The following is a 15,814-nucleotide window of genomic DNA, read 5'->3' on the forward strand; positions in this document are numbered from 1 at the left end:
AATTGGGCTAAAGGGGACATCCTAAGATTTCCTTCCTGAAGCAAGTTTCTCTGTCTGAATCTCTTGGGCGGGAAAGGGAGGAGGGTCAAAGTTTCTTTCTGAGTCTTGTTTCTTAAGAAACAGCTTCGAATTAATGTCCCAAAAGGCAGCATCAGGGTGGTGAAACTTTGGTTCCTTCAAAAGCTCTCTAGAGACAGCTCCTCACCTATTTTCTCTGGGAAGATTTCACTGTTGGAATTTTATTACAGAAGCTGAAAAGACTCGCCACCAAGTATAAGGCAGACAAAACCTATCCCTCAACTGTGGCTGAGAGGCCCAAGAATATCAAGAAAAACAGATATAAGGATATCTTGCCCTGTAAGTTTCATTTCTCCCTATGGACTTGTACCTTCTCCCCAGTTCAATGGTCCCTATCTCTTTTCACCCATTGCTTGCTGTTCTTAGTCCTGGAACATGGCTTTGCCAAGGTAGTTTGTACTATTTATGACTACAAAAGAATATGCATTCACTCACTCACTCACTCATTCTTCAAATCACCATTCACAGTGTTAGTCCCTGACTTACACAAAGCCCTCTGATTAAGTCCCCTTAATGATTCTATAGTTTTCTTTTGTATTATAGATGATCATAGCCGAGTGGAGCTGTCCTTAATAACCTCTGATGAAGATTCCAGTTACATCAATGCCAATTTCATTAAGGTACACTGCATATTCTCTAGGTTCCTAAAAAAAGGGAGGGGGTACGAAATACACTAGACAAGAGCGAAAGGTTACTAGTTGTAGTCACCACATGTAATTTCTGTTCCCCTTTAGGGAGTTTATGGACCCCAGGCTTATATTGCTACGCAGGGACCTTTGTCTACAACTCTCCTGGATTTCTGGAGGATGATTTGGGAATACAGTGTCCTGGTAAGAGCAGAGTTATTTTTGTTATTATCTTTTCTCATTTTTAGGGACAGAGGGGGTGAGGGCATTGGAATATGTTCTTGAGGTTTCCTATGTATTAAAATAGTGCTTTTTTTGGTCAGGCACTAGAATTTCAGTGTTCCGGTACCTTTTAGTCAAAATCACAGTGTCACTCTTCAAGGAAATGAAAGTTCTCATCTTGACCAGCTCATTTGTTAATGAGAATTTACTGATTTGAATAGAGAAAAGGGAAGTAAGGACAGAAAGAAGGATGGGTAGGATCAACAGTTTGTAATTGATCAAGATTTCTTTTTTGGTTAAAAACAAAACAAAACACCCCCCCCCCCCCCCCAGAAGCCCAGCTGGTGTTGCTCAGTGGTTGAGTGCCAATCCATGAACCAAGAGGTCACCAGTTTGATTCCTGGTCAGGGCACATGCCCAGGTTGCGGGCTTGATTCCCAGTAGGGAGCTTGCAGAAGGCAGCTGATAGATGATTCTCTTATCAATGTTCCTACCTCTCAATCCTTCTCCCAACTCTCTCTCTAAAAAAGCAATAAAAACATTTAAAAAATAACAGAAAAGAATAATTAACACTTCTTGGCCCTGGGACCCAAGTATTAACTGCTCTTTCTAACTATATCAATAGTTAATTTTCTATCTATTTCTTCCCCCCAGATCATTGTTATGGCATGCATGGAGTTTGAAATGGGGAAGGTGAGTTCTTTTCAGTATACCTAAAGGTAAAGGAAAGAAGAAAAAGAAGGGGGGAATTGGTAGCAAAACTTTCCTTAAGCTGCCAAATGAAATGACTCACAAGGCTTTGTTTTTTTTTGTTTTTGTTTTGTTTTTACTCCTAAGGACCCCTTTTGTCCATTTCCCCAGTAGACTGTATTTTAATAAAACTGAGGTATGCTTTTAAAAGTAACCATTCATCTTCCTATTTTATTAATCAGACATCTTTAACTGCCAGTCAGAGCTTCTAACCCCATGCTGTCCAACATGGCATCCACTGGCCACACATTGCTAGTGAGCTCTTGAAATATGGCTAGTGTGACTGAGGAACACAATTATTTATACTTTAATGAATTTCATTTTAAAACTGATACTGAATTCAGTGATTAGAAAATTTTAAGTATGTTTGGAACAACTTTGGTATGTGAATCTTTCTCAACTATAAATTTTCTGAAATCTAAATGGGAATAAAATATTTCCAATGAAATTTAACATATTAACTGAGATGTGCTATGAATATTAAAAATGCACTGGATTTTGAAGACAGTTTAAAATGTCAAATATTTAATGACTGTTGTATATTGATGCCATGTTGAAAATTTTTTGATATATTGGCTAAGTAAGATATATTATTAAAATTAATTTCACTTTTTTCATTTTTGAATGTGGCAATTCAAAATTTTAGAAAATTTAAAATTACATATGTAGCTCACATTATATTTCTATTCAGCAGCATTCTTCTAACCTATTGTTGCCATTCTGAATTGATACAATTCCAGCTAAAACCAAGGGAACTTGCGCAACTCTTAGTAGACGTGACTTTTGTTAATCTTTCTGAAATACTGGAAATGTCAGATTCCCATTTCTACTTCTTCAGACTTCTAGGAAGTCTGTAATTTATACAGCCTTTAATGTTTGATTTCCCATCCTTGGAGATTCCTGACCATATAGTTGGGTTTGAAGGCCAAGGGGATTAGAAGTTCCTTAGGTGAAAGACAGAGCTGAACTTACTTCTGAATGAGGGAGCGGGTGTTGTTACTCAGAAGAGACTAGAATATACAGAGGAGAATCACTATATTCTGCTTTGTGCTACAGAAAAAGTGTGAGCGCTATTGGGCTGAGCCGGGAGAGATGCAGCTACAACTTGGCCCTTTCTCCGTCTCCTGTGTAAGTATGACACCTGTTTCCATATGGCTGAGCCAGTGCTCCAAGCTCTGCTTTACAGAGGGTAGTTTTTGATTCTTAGTCTTTGAAATAACTAATATTTTAATTTACTTTTTAGGAAGCTGAAAATAGAAAATCTGATTACACAATCAGGACTCTAAAAGTCAAATTCAACAGTGTAAGTATAGAAATTCAAAAGTCTACAGAGATCAGGCAGGTGAATATATATGTAACTCGGGCTGGGCATAAGACAATGGGGAGTGGTGGAGCCTTTGATGTTTTGGGAAAATTTTCATATTAAAAAAAAAGACCTTTGGTGTAATCTGGGCTCCCCAATCTATTCCACACCGTGGCCACATATAAACAGTTTTTGTAGGGTGAGTGGAGGCTGTACAGTGACTACAAACCAATTTGAGAACTCAGGCTGCACAGTCTTGCTAAGACAGAGGAATTTAATATATCAGCATATCTGTGACCCATTTGAATTTCCCCAGGTGGGAAGCTCTGGTTGAGTTATCTCTTCTTTTGATTGGGACAGATAGGGACAGGCCAATAGTAAGTGATGTGAAATCACTTAATTGTTCTTCAAAGGTATATGGTCACTAGAAGTCTATAGAGAAGAAAGCAGCATAAACTGCAAAAAGGATCTAGATCAGCCGTGGGCAAACTACGGCCCCCGGGCCAGATCCGGCCCGTTTGAAATGAATAAAACTAAAAAAAAAAAAAGACTGTACCCTTTTATGTAATGATGTTTACTTTGAATTTATATTAGTTCACACAAACACTCCATCCATGCTTTTGTTCCGGCCCTCCGGTCCAGTTTAAGAACCCATTGTGGCCCTCAAGTCAAAAAGTTTGCCCACCCCTGATCTAGATGCTACCTAGTAACTCAGAGTAATCTTGTGGTGGAATGAGGTAGAGCCCCAACCTTGAACTCTCCTTTTATTCTGGCTATTTTTTTTAGGAAACTCGAACTATCTACCAGTTTCATTACAAGAACTGGCCTGACCATGATGTGCCTGCATCTATAGACCCTATCCTTGAGCTCATCTGGGATGTGCGTTGTTACCAAGCGGATGACAGGGTTCCCATATGCATTCACTGCAGGTATGATGCTGTTGTGTGAACCTTCTCCCCAGAACAACCCATGTGTCCCAGTCTGGCCAGGACTCTTGCTTTAACTGAAGGAAGATTGACTTTGTTGGAAGTGAAGGCGGTATGAGCACACGGGATGTAGGCTCCTGATCCTCGCTTTACGTTGTCCAGTTGATCAAAAAGGAATGAAGCAAAAGAAATGAGTGGTAGAAAGAGAAAGGTCACAGCAGAAATAAGCTATAAAAAATTCAACATGGGAATTAAATGAATAGTTTTCTGATAAGTTGCTTGTGAACAGGACAGCTCTAGAGACTCTTGCTGTGAGCAGTTGCCCAGGATGTGTCCTGAAGTTCACTGTGACATGTGGCAATTTGCAAACAGGTTTGGGAAATGGTAGTGTTTTGAAAGTTTTATTGCCTCCAGGTTTCCGACTTCCTCAAATCTGCTGGGGAAATTGTCCAGCTACTGTCAATGACCCACTGTCTGCAATTACAAATGCTATGACTGTGATCTTTTATTTCAGTGCCGGCTGTGGAAGAACTGGTGTTATCTGTGCTATCGATTATACATGGATGCTGCTAAAAGATGGGGTGAGTTTCTCTCAGCAGGCACTTCCCATTGGTTTACCTTTCTACTTTCAGACTTAGGAATTGTTTGGGTCTTCAAAACACCTATCTCCACAATTCATCTTCTCTAGAATGTTGACGTGGAGACCCGCTTTGTCAGATGATTAAACTAGTCCCTAAGTTGGTGGTTCTCAAAGTGTGGTCCCCAGACGAGCAGCATTAATATCAGCATCACCCGAGAACTTGTTAGAGATGCAAAATGTTAGGCCCCACCCGGGATGGATTGAAGCAAAAACTCTGGGGTTGGGCCCAGTGACTCTGCAGGTGCTTCCTATGCAATGGTGTAGTTGGAGGACCATTGCCCTGCGTTACAGTCACCCTTCCTGTATGCACATCGCTTTAGTAGTTGCACTCAATTTACAATCAAACTGTGTTCCAACGCATTGTTTTTTAAAGGTTTAATAAGAAATGGGAAATTTAAGATATGGGCCTTAGAACTATCTGCCAACTTCTTTTATTTCATAAAACTCATACTTGCACATGCACATCTACTGAGCCTTCTTCATTTTACCTCTAACTTTAGACATTTGATCACCCCATGTGAAATCATTTTGAAGACTTTCTTCAGTCATATATATATATATATATATATATATATATATATATATATATAAAGCATATTAGACCGGACGTTCTTCTAGACAACTTTCCCAACGAAGCCGAGGTTGTGAGGCGAGGCAGAAGAGGCAGAAGAGGCAGCTGCCTGGGCAGTGGGGGCCAAGCCCCTTGCACGAATTTCGTGCATCGGGCCTCTAATATATATTTGATTTCAGAGAGGAAGGGAAAGGGAGAGAGAGATAGAAACATCAATGATGAGAGGGAATCATTGATTGGCTGCCTCCTGCATGCCCCCTATTGGGGATTGAGCCCACAACCCAGGCATATGACCTGACTGGGAATCAACCAGTGACCTCTTGGTTCCTGGATCGATGCTCAACTGCTGAACCACATCCGACTGGGCTTCTTTAGTCTTTTCTAGGGCAAACAGCAGGCTGTAAATTGTGATGCAAGTGATGAGAATCTTCATTAGTTTTAAAAATACTTCTATTTTCTGATATTATCCCATGTTTGGAGAGCAGATATCATGGAAGTATCAAGACATGAGAAAGTGGCAATAATTTATTAACAAAGATAGAAACAAAGGAGTAAGATATTTTTTCCTTTTATTTGATAGATAATTCCCGAGAACTTCAGTGTTTTCACTTTGATTCAGGAAATGCGAACACAGAGGCCTTCATTAGTTCAAACTCAGGTATGGACTGTGGTGAATGGATCATAACATGTGTCTGAGTCTTGCTCCACCTCTCTGTTTAATAGTAAGGATCCCAAACCAGCTGATTCCTTAGTCATAACACCAATTTACTATTAAGTACATTAGTCTGTTCCCATTTTCTCTAACTCTGAATATCCCAATATTTTTTCTGGTATTCCTTGCCGTGGGTCAAATTCCTTTCATCCCTTATATTTTACTTTCCAGAAAATATTGAGAAACCAATATAATATTTCTTACAAAATATGTTAAAAAAAAACACACCTCAACAAGTTGTTTGACTTCCTAGAAAGAAATAGTTGGGTCATATTAATTTGAAACTTTGTAGTAGTAATTTATTTCTGAAACCATAGAAAATCAGAGATATTTCTACTTCAGTAGGTGGTAACAGAATCTAGAGCATGCAGTCTGTGCTCATTTTAGGAAATAATGAAAAATGAAGGTAAAATCAACCATTATCCTATCACCTACGTAGCCACTGGTACTATTTTTCTATAGTTTCTCCTGGTCCTTATTCTATGCATACTTTTTAAAAAACATAATTACAATCACACAATATATATGATTATATATGTATCACAAAATTTGAACCCAGCCCACATAGCTCACACTCATTCACTCCATTAGTAATGCTCTTTCCCTTTTCTCCTCTCCTTTCCAAGTTCAAGTTCTCCCTCCTAGGTGAAACAATCCAGCCTGAATCTCTCACTTTCTACAATATTTAATTTCACCCATATTTCCTCACCAATAATTTTACCCACATATCTAAATGGTCTCCATGTTGAAGATACAGTTTATCATTCACCCATTCATTCATTCATCACACATTTATTGATATTAGGGATCAGACACTCTTGCATAATTTGTTAGAACTACTTTTTACTGCTTAAATAGCAAAACCCTAACGTGTTTAAGGCAAATTAACTGACACACAGGTTTAGAGGTAAAACGATTGACAGTAGCAGCTCAGATATTTTCATCTAGAAGCTGTGAATTGAAGGGAAAAAATGAAGAGCTATTATAATATAAACATTCTGTTTGGCCCACACAGGTTTTCCACTAATAGCTAGTGGAAAAAATAATTTTTTTTTCATGTGTTGACTGTAGGTGTGTTCTATATTCAATCTGTGAGGGGGAAAGTTTATATGAAATGAAAGCATTGACTAGTTTAGGGCTGTCAGAGTTAAGAGAAAGCTGATCCATGTCAATGTATACAACCAAGTTGTATAATATTAAACTGTAATACTGAATCAATAAATAAAACCATACCCATTTCAGAAAAAGTCCAAATCTAGCCTATTTTTAAGAGTTGGAAGACAGCTGAAATAATTTTAAGTTAGTCTTCATATTTTGGCTTTATCAACGACTAGTGGAACAAATATCTTACTAGTTGTACCTGCTTTTTCTGACACTACTCTAACCAGGAAATAGCACAGTAACCAAACGAGTGTTTCCTGTGTGATTTTTCTCTATTAAGAAATTTAAAGAGTGTACCGATGCTCATGTTGGTTGACATCGACTGTTCATTGTTCTCCTGCTAAAATTATCTTTGGAAAAAGTTGTGCTTTATTTGTATAAGATTGTGTAAAGAGTCAGGGGAAAACCCTGAATAGGCCCATTCAGATGAAAGGTACATACAAAATCAAGTGTTTGAGCAGGTACGGAGGCAAAAATGGAGTAGTAAAAACCCATGAACATTGTAAATGTAAAGGACTCATTTCTCTATAATGAAATCATTTTATAACCATACATTTTCAAACTCTATTCAACAGTCTTCTTTGATGTCTTTGCTAAGACATGATTTCAGCAGTTTGATCTCAGTGCACTAAACTGAGTCAGAAGATCCGGGTTCTAACCCAAGTCTTGGAAATTACTTCTGAATAACCTTGGACAAATAGTCTATAAACAGGAATGACAGCCTAGCTTGTTTATAGGTCAATTATAAGGGCCAAGTTAAATGATTAAAACCATATTAAAACCATCTATCTACCGTTTTCCAGAAAAGGTAAAAGTGGCTTGCACACACACAAAAATGCATCCAATATTAAATAAAAATTTTAACACATGAGCAAGGAAAACAGAAATAGAGGGATGAAGATGGAGGGAAAGATAAGTAAGAAAAGGGGGTTAGAACAGAAAACATGCTGCAAGTTCCTTCCTTGTATATTAGTTAGAGGTAGATCAAATATTTAGCTGTTCCTAGCAGCCTAAAAGTGCTCTGAAATCTGAAATGGGCTATCAAGCACAAGGCACTGTCGTTGAACTAATGTGAATGGTCTCTTCAGGTTTGCTAGCCTAGGATTTGATTGGTGTTCATATTTCTGAAATCAGGTTCTGTAGTTTACCAAGTTTTTTTGTTTGTTTTCCTTTGTTCCGGTTTGTGATGCTCCCCAGAAACAGTATGAACTGGTCTACAAAGCCGTCATAGAACTATTTAAGAGGCATATGGATGTCATCAGAGATAGACACTCTGGAACAGAGGTAAACTTTAAACTTGATGTTTTGTAAGTTTTTTTAAAGAAAAAAACATGAGATTTGGTGAAAGGATCTTAGGTTACTTGCAGGACTTAGCTTATTACTTATCATCATAACTAAATTGGAGTGTCCAATGTGCATGGGCTGCACTGCAAATCTTCTGTGGAGAACACAAATAATTGAAGTATTTTAACTTAGAAAATTTGTCTTTTGGTTAACCTCTTGCATACAATTTCTAGCTAAATTTAGAAACAATAGGTGTGAAAGAGCAAGCATATATTCTGTTCCCATGTTTTCGACAGTTGTGTGGTGAGTTAGAAATGAGAGTGACAGTTACAAAGCGAAACCATAATTGAGTACTGATGTAATTTTTCAGGTTACACTAGCCTCCTTTTTATTGCGTGTGTCTCATCAAGTTTTGATAATGTTTCAGAATATCCAAAGGACTTTTAGCTGAAGGCCTTAGGTATAAAAGCAATTATGATTTGACCAAATTCCAATTCAAAAATATTGGGTATTCTAGGATGTGCTATTTTGATCTTATCTCAAAAGTTGTTAAGTCAAATATTTATATCACATTTTGGATTTTAACATGAAAATATTCACCAAAGACCTACTGTTTTCACAGCATTAAGAATACAAAATATATAAGAGATGACCCTGATCATAATTTTATCAGTTGATTATGAAACATGGAAAGGGAAAAATAGCCAAAAAAACTGTTGAGAATAGGGAATGAATTAAGCAATCCTATACTTAATGTTAACTCCAAGGGAACACAACATGATGGAAGATGATGGAAATAAAAGTATAATTGCCAGAAAATGTTACTTATATCCTATTTGTGACTATATCATTGGCTAGTACTGCCCGAACAAGGTTAAATAATAGAAGTGATATGGATGACTAAATTTAATGGGCAGGATTATTATTATTATTATTATTATTATTATTAATTATTATTATTATTTTGCCTCCATACCTGCATCTACTAAGTGTGATGCTGACTTGATTAGAGATATTTATATTTTATTCATTGATTTCTATTTTATTAAGAATCTTTTTCAGAAAGAATGTTAAATTCAGTCAATTCAATTGCATATGTTTGCATTTGTGGAATGATCACATGGATTTTCTCCTTTAACCTATTAGAATCAAGCCATCCTTCTACTCTTAGGAAAACCCTTCCTGACAAAAAATATTTTATAATGTGTTGCTAGAGCATGTGGGTTAATAGTTTATTTAGGTTTCAGGAATTGTCAATACTCAAATTTAGCCCAGTGGCCGTGCTGTGACTCCAGTCAGTTGGGTTGTTTGGAGTGGGTCTTTAGTCAGTAAATTAGAACATAGGTACATGGTTCAAGCTCCCACTGAAGAAACTGGTTAAAGATCGCCAAGAGAACTTCTGTTTCTGGGAAGAGTGAGTAGATATACTTTTCCTTATTCCTCCCACTAAGTGCAACCAAAAAACCCTGGACATTATATGTAAAACAAATATAAGAAGGCAGACCAGCTAGGGACTTGTGACCCAAGAAAAGACATGATGGGGAGTTCCTTGGATTTTCCTTTGCCTCATATATTCCAGGCTTGGAATTGAAGAAGCCAACAACCTGGAAATGACAACAGTACAGACAAAAGAAGACTAACAAGAGCCTATTCTCTCTAGCCAAAGGACCAGGAAAGGGGTGGCCCAGCAAGGCATAAGACTTTTATTTTTTATTTTTTATTTTTTTGAAATATATTTTTATTGATTTTAGAGAGGAAGGGAGAGGGATAGAAACATCAATGATGAGAGAGAATCATTGATAGGCTGCCTCCTGCATGCCCCCTACTGGGGATCAAGCCTGCAACCCAGGCATGTGCCCTTGGCCAGAATCGAACCTGCAACCCTTCAGTCCACAGGCCGACGCTCTATCCAGTGAGCCAAACCGGCTAGGGCAAGGCATAAGACTTTTAGATAATAACCACTCTACTCTAGTCAACACCAAATTTAAAAAATGGCCCCCAACCCCATCCATGCCAGCAAAGGCTGAGTGCAGAGCCTAGAACCCCATCCCGCCTAGATTGTAATAAAGTTCTGGGGTGGCATCAGAAAGGTCAAGTAGAGAGCTAGGACTTTCATCCCCAGTGGCCTGCAATGTGTTTTGCCTGCAGTGCCAGTGGCGACCACACAGGGAGCCTGAGCTTCCACCTGGCAGAAACGCGGCACCGCCATGCCTCCCTGCTGAAGTACGGTCAGAGGAGACCTCAGGGACAGTCAGGACCGTCACCATCATCCAACAGTAATGAGGCCGGTTCTACCACAGTGTCAGAGATGACATGGGAGCCTCTCCCATGGTGTCTTCCCTTGAGTATCAACAGATTAAATGAGGAGACTGGCGGAGGTAGATTCCACCAGGTAGTAACAAGTTAGCAGCACCCCCTTCTCCTGTCAGAATGGAGTAAAAACAAAGAAACAGCTAAAAGAGAAGGTTAAACTAAGATCCAGAGCCTCATATCTCAAACCAAGTGAATAAAAGATCAATAGATGGCAACGCTGAGCTGACAGAGATGTTAGAATTATCTGACAAAGATTTTATTTTTTATTATCTTGTTGTATTATTTTATTTTGACAAGGATTTTAAAGCAGCCTTGATAAAAATGCTTCAATGAGCAATTACAAACATGCTTAAAACAAATGACGAAAAACAAAAACAAAAAAGCAACTGAATAAATAGAAAGGCTTAGCAAAGAAATATAAAGACTCAGAAAAAAAACCCAGAAAATATAAAGAAGAAATTAAATTTTAGAACTGAAAAATAGAGTAACTGAAACAAAATAGCTTAGTAGATAGGCTCAATAAAAGAATGCAGGGTACAGAAGAAAGAATTAGTGAATTGGAAGATAGAACAATAGAAATTGCCCAACCTGGACAACAGAAATAAAATAGACTAAAAAACAAACAAAAAACAGAACCTTAGGGAACTAAGGAACTATAACAAAAAGTTTAGCATTTGTGTCATTGAAATCTGAGAAGCAGAGGAGAAAAAAGGCAAAGCTATAAATGTACTGAAAGATTCATCATAATTAAACCTCTGAACCTAAAGACAAAGATTATAGAACGTAGCCAGAGAAAAAAACGATCTTAACTGTAGGAGGAAAATAATTAGAATGACAATGGATTTGTCATCAGAAACCATGGAGGCCTGAAGGAAGTAGCACAATATTTTTCAGGTACTGAAAGAAAAGAATTCTCAACTCAGAATCCTACACCCAGTGAAAATATCCTTCAGGAATGAAGGGGTAATCAAGACATTCTCAGATGAAGAAAAACTAAGAGAATTTGTCACCAGTAGACTTACGCTAAAAAAATAGCAAAGGAAGTTTCTTAAACAGAAAGGAAATTATGAAAGAAGGAAGAACATGGTAAGCAAAAACATGGGTAAACATAATAGGTTTTCCTTCTTTTAAGTTTTCTAAATTTTTTGATGATTGAAGCAAAAATTATAACACTATCTGATATGGTTTTAAATGTATCAGAGAACATATGTAAGACAATGACATTATAAGCAGGGAAGAGTTAAGAATGCCAAGGGGGGAAAAAAAAAGAATGCCAAGGGAGGTAAGGTTTCTGTACTTGAACTAGCAAAATGATAAGTAGACTGTGATAAGTTATGTATATATAATGTAATACCAAGAGCTACAGCTACAAAAGCTATACCAAAACATTTCTTTAAAAAACTATACATAAGATCAAATTCTGAAAAAGGCAGGAAAGAGAAATGTGAAATGGAGAGAACAAACAGAAAAAATAAAATAAAATGGCAGACTTAAGCCCGAACATTCAAAATTACACTAAATGTAGCCCAGCTGGTGTTGCTCAGTGGTTGAATGTCGATTTATGAACCAGGAAGTCACAGTTCGATTCCTGGTCAGGGCACATGCCCAGGTTGTGTGCTCGATCCCAGTGTGGGGCGTGCAGGAGGCAGCTTATCAATGATTCTCTCTCGTCATTGATATTTCTATCTCTCTCTCCCCCTCTCCCTTCCTCTCTGAAATCAATAAAAATATTTTAAACAAAAAAAGTAATAACTACACTAAATGTAAGTAGTGTAAATACACCAGTTAACAGGTAGACTGACAAAGTGTATTGAAAACATGACTCAACTATTTGCTGTCTGTAAGATACACACTTCCAATATAAGGTTGGTTTAAAGGATTGGAAAAAAAAGATATATCATGTAAACACAAATAAAAGGTAAGCAGGAGTGGCTCTACAGGGTGGGGCAAAAGTAGGTTTACAGTTGTTTGCATGGAAAATAATACAATAATTAATAAATAATGGTACAAGAACAAACTCTGTGTTTCACACACTCACAGCTGTAAACCTACTTTTGCCGTACCCTGTATTAATATCAGATAAAATAGAGCAAAGAAAATTATCACAGACAGGGAGGGACATTTTATAACACTAAAAGGGTTAATTCACCAATAAGACATAGCAATCCTAAGTGCATATGGACCAAACAGAGATGTAAAATATGTGAAACAAAAACTGATAGAAGTGAAAGGAGAAATAGACAAATCCACCGTTATAGTTGGAGACCTCCAATATCCCTTTCTCAACAATTGGTAGAAACACTTGACAGAAAATCAGCAAGAACTCAACAATACCATCAACTAACCAGATCAAATAGATATTTTTAGAACACTCCACCCAATAACACATGAATACACATTCTTTTCAAGTGCTGATGGAACGTATAGCAAGATGAATCATACCATGGGCCATTCAACAATCTGAAAAATTTAAAAGAATTGAAACTATGAAAAATGTATTCTCTGACCACAATTAAACTAGAAGCCAATAACAGGAAGATAACAGGAAAAGATCCAAAAAATTGGAAATTAGCCACATTCTTCTCAATAATCCATTGAGTCAAAGAGGAAGTATCAAGAAAGATCTTTTTTAATGAATTGAACTGAATAAAAATGAAAATACACGTCAAAATTTGTGGGCCAGAGCTATAACAGTGCTGACAGGGAAGTTTATAGCACTCTAAATGCATACATTAGAAAACAGTAAAAGTCTCAAATCAGTAATCTGAGCTTCCACTCTGAGAATCTAGAAAACAAAAAGAGCAAAAAAAAAAAAAAAAATCAATGACAATAGATAAAAATCAGTGTACCAAAGAGCTGGTCCCTTGAAAAGATCAATAAAGTTTACAAACCTCGAGGAATACTAATAAAGGGGGGGAAGGGGCATACATATGTGGCAGGGGAGATACCATGATCATGAAGGTGGTTTTCCCAGGGCGGGGCTTATCCATTGCACTCCGGATGTGCGGACTCTTGCAATTTCCCCAAATGTGGGAAACTCAACAGCGTAATTTGTTGTAGTGGGGAACTGTGTTCTCACTCTCCCCTAAAAAAAGAGAAAGAAAAAACGGGCAGAGATGAAAATTACCAATATTAGGAATGAAACAGGGGATATTGCTACAGGCTCTGCAGATATCAGAAGGGTAATTAATGAAGGAATGTAGTATAAGCAGCTCAACACATATAAATTTCACCCCTTAGACAAAATGGGTTATTTCCTTGAAAAACACAGACTACCACAACTCACTCAATATGAAATAGATATTTGAATAGCCCCATAATGATTAAGGAAACTGAATTTGTCATTTGAAAACTCCCCCAAAAGAAATTTTCTGGTCCACATAGTTTCACTTGAGAATTCTACCGAATGTTTGATGAATAATTAACACCAATTTTATACAATCTGTACCAGAAAGCAGAAGAGAAGGAGACACTTCCTCATTCATATTTTACCATTTTAAAGTGTATAATGTGGTGGCATTAAGTACTCTTACAATGTGTATGACAATCACTGTTTATTTCTAAAAAATTTTCATCATCCAAATCAATACCCCCCTGCCCCAATACCTAGTAACTTCTTTTTGTCTCTATGAATTTGCCTATTCTAGATACATTGTATAGGTGGAGTCACATACTTATTCTTTTTTATCTGACTTATTTCATGCAGCATGTTTTCAAGGTTCATTCATTTTGCAACATGTATCAGAGGTTTATTTTTTATGGCTGTATAATATTCCATTGTGTGTGCATACCGATTTTGTTTCAATGGACACTTGATTGTCTCCAACTTTTAGCTATTATAAAATTGATGTAAAAAATATTTGTTCAAGACCCTACTTTAAATTTTTGGGTGTATACCATTAAGTGGAATTATTGGATTATATTGTAATTTTGTTTAATTTTTTAAGGTCCTGTCATATTGTTTTTCACTGTGACTGCAAAATTTTACATCCCCATTAGAAATGCACAAGGGTTCCAATTTGGCCAACACTTAGTATTTTCTGGGTTTTTTTGTTTTGTTTTGTTTTTTAGATAATAGCCATCCTAATAAGTGTGAAGTGGTATCTCATAGTTTTGATTTGCATTTTCCAAATGATTAGTGATGTTAAGCATCTTTTTGTGTGATTATTGTTGTTTGAGTGCTTAATTTACAACATATTTGCACATGTTTAAGTTGTTTTTTTTCTTCTGTTGTTGGTTTCTAGCTTCAATTCACTATGATTTAAAAAGATACTTTTAAAATTTAGTAAGACTTGTTTTGTGGCTTAACATATGGTCTATCCTGGAGAAAGTTCCACATATGTTTGAGAAGAATGTGCATGTTGTTGGGTGGAGTATTGTATGTGTGTCTATTAGGCCTAATTGGTTTATGGCGTTGCTCATGTCTGCCCTGTATTTCCTTATTGATCTTCTGTTTCATTGTTCTATCCATTATTGGAAGTGGAGTAGTAAAGTCTCTGACTCAGTTTACTAGGCCTGCTGTAACATGTACCACAGACGGAGGAGGGCTCAAACAACAAGTCTATTTTCTCAGTTCTGGAGGCAGGAAGTTCAAAATCAAGGTGTCAGCAAGAGCCGTGCTCTCTCTCTCTCAGAGCTCTAGGGAAATAAATCTTCCTTGCCTCTTCCTAGTTCCTGGCATTTGCCAGCAATTCTTGGTGTTCGTTGGCTTGCAGATACATTACTCCAGTTTCTGTCTCCATCATTACATGGTGTTCCCCTTAAGTGTCTCTGAGAGTCTGTTTTCTTATAAGGGCACAAGTCATTGTGTTAGGGCCACCCTAACCCAGCATGACCTCATCTTAACTAATTATATCTGCAAAGGCCCTACTTCCAAATAAGGTCAGTTAATATCAGGGGTATGTTAAATTTTAACATATCTTTTTGAAAGTCACAATCAAACCCATAACAGGTGGAATCTTACAATTGCTGATGACTTTTTTTTTTTTTTTACATTTAAACATCTCAGAAATCAAGATATAGTTTTCACTCAATGGTATCTTGGGTTCCATGAGCCTCAGTAACAAAATTCATAATATGATAATTGCTATGAAGAAAATATAGGTTGAGAGTGGCTGGGCAAGTGTGTGGGAGTGTGATTGTAGGTTGCGTGGTCAGGGAAGGTTTCCTTATGCAGCTGACATTTAAGTAGAAAATAATTACTTAGAAAGAGCCAGCCATGCAAAATC

The 15,814-nt window shown here is 37.1% G+C and overlaps 1 protein-coding gene and 1 non-coding gene across 2 annotated transcripts in view; both read left to right on the forward strand.

Annotated features, from left to right (window-relative positions):
* Window positions 1–15,814, forward strand: part of PTPN22 (protein tyrosine phosphatase, non-receptor type 22) — a 43,733-nt gene that overhangs the window by 10,772 nt on the left and 17,147 nt on the right. Inside the window, exons 2-11 of the mRNA XM_014458959.2 lie at window positions 249–357; window positions 622–698; window positions 813–908; window positions 1,581–1,619; window positions 2,733–2,804; window positions 2,920–2,979; window positions 3,766–3,908; window positions 4,420–4,486; window positions 5,697–5,774; window positions 8,187–8,273. Coding sequence (XP_014314445.1) covers window positions 249–357; window positions 622–698; window positions 813–908; window positions 1,581–1,619; window positions 2,733–2,804; window positions 2,920–2,979; window positions 3,766–3,908; window positions 4,420–4,486; window positions 5,697–5,774; window positions 8,187–8,273 — 828 coding nt within the window. The remainder of the gene's footprint in view (window positions 1–248; window positions 358–621; window positions 699–812; window positions 909–1,580; window positions 1,620–2,732; window positions 2,805–2,919; window positions 2,980–3,765; window positions 3,909–4,419; window positions 4,487–5,696; window positions 5,775–8,186; window positions 8,274–15,814) is intronic.
* Window positions 13,511–13,674, forward strand: LOC111826779. Its single transcript, XR_002830179.1, has one exon. It is a non-coding gene; the product is annotated as a U1 spliceosomal RNA (small nuclear RNA).

Source organism: Myotis lucifugus, unplaced genomic scaffold (assembly GCF_000147115.1).
Source record: "Myotis lucifugus unplaced genomic scaffold, Myoluc2.0 scaffold_101, whole genome shotgun sequence".
Lineage (NCBI taxonomy): Eukaryota > Metazoa > Chordata > Mammalia > Chiroptera > Vespertilionidae > Myotis > Myotis lucifugus.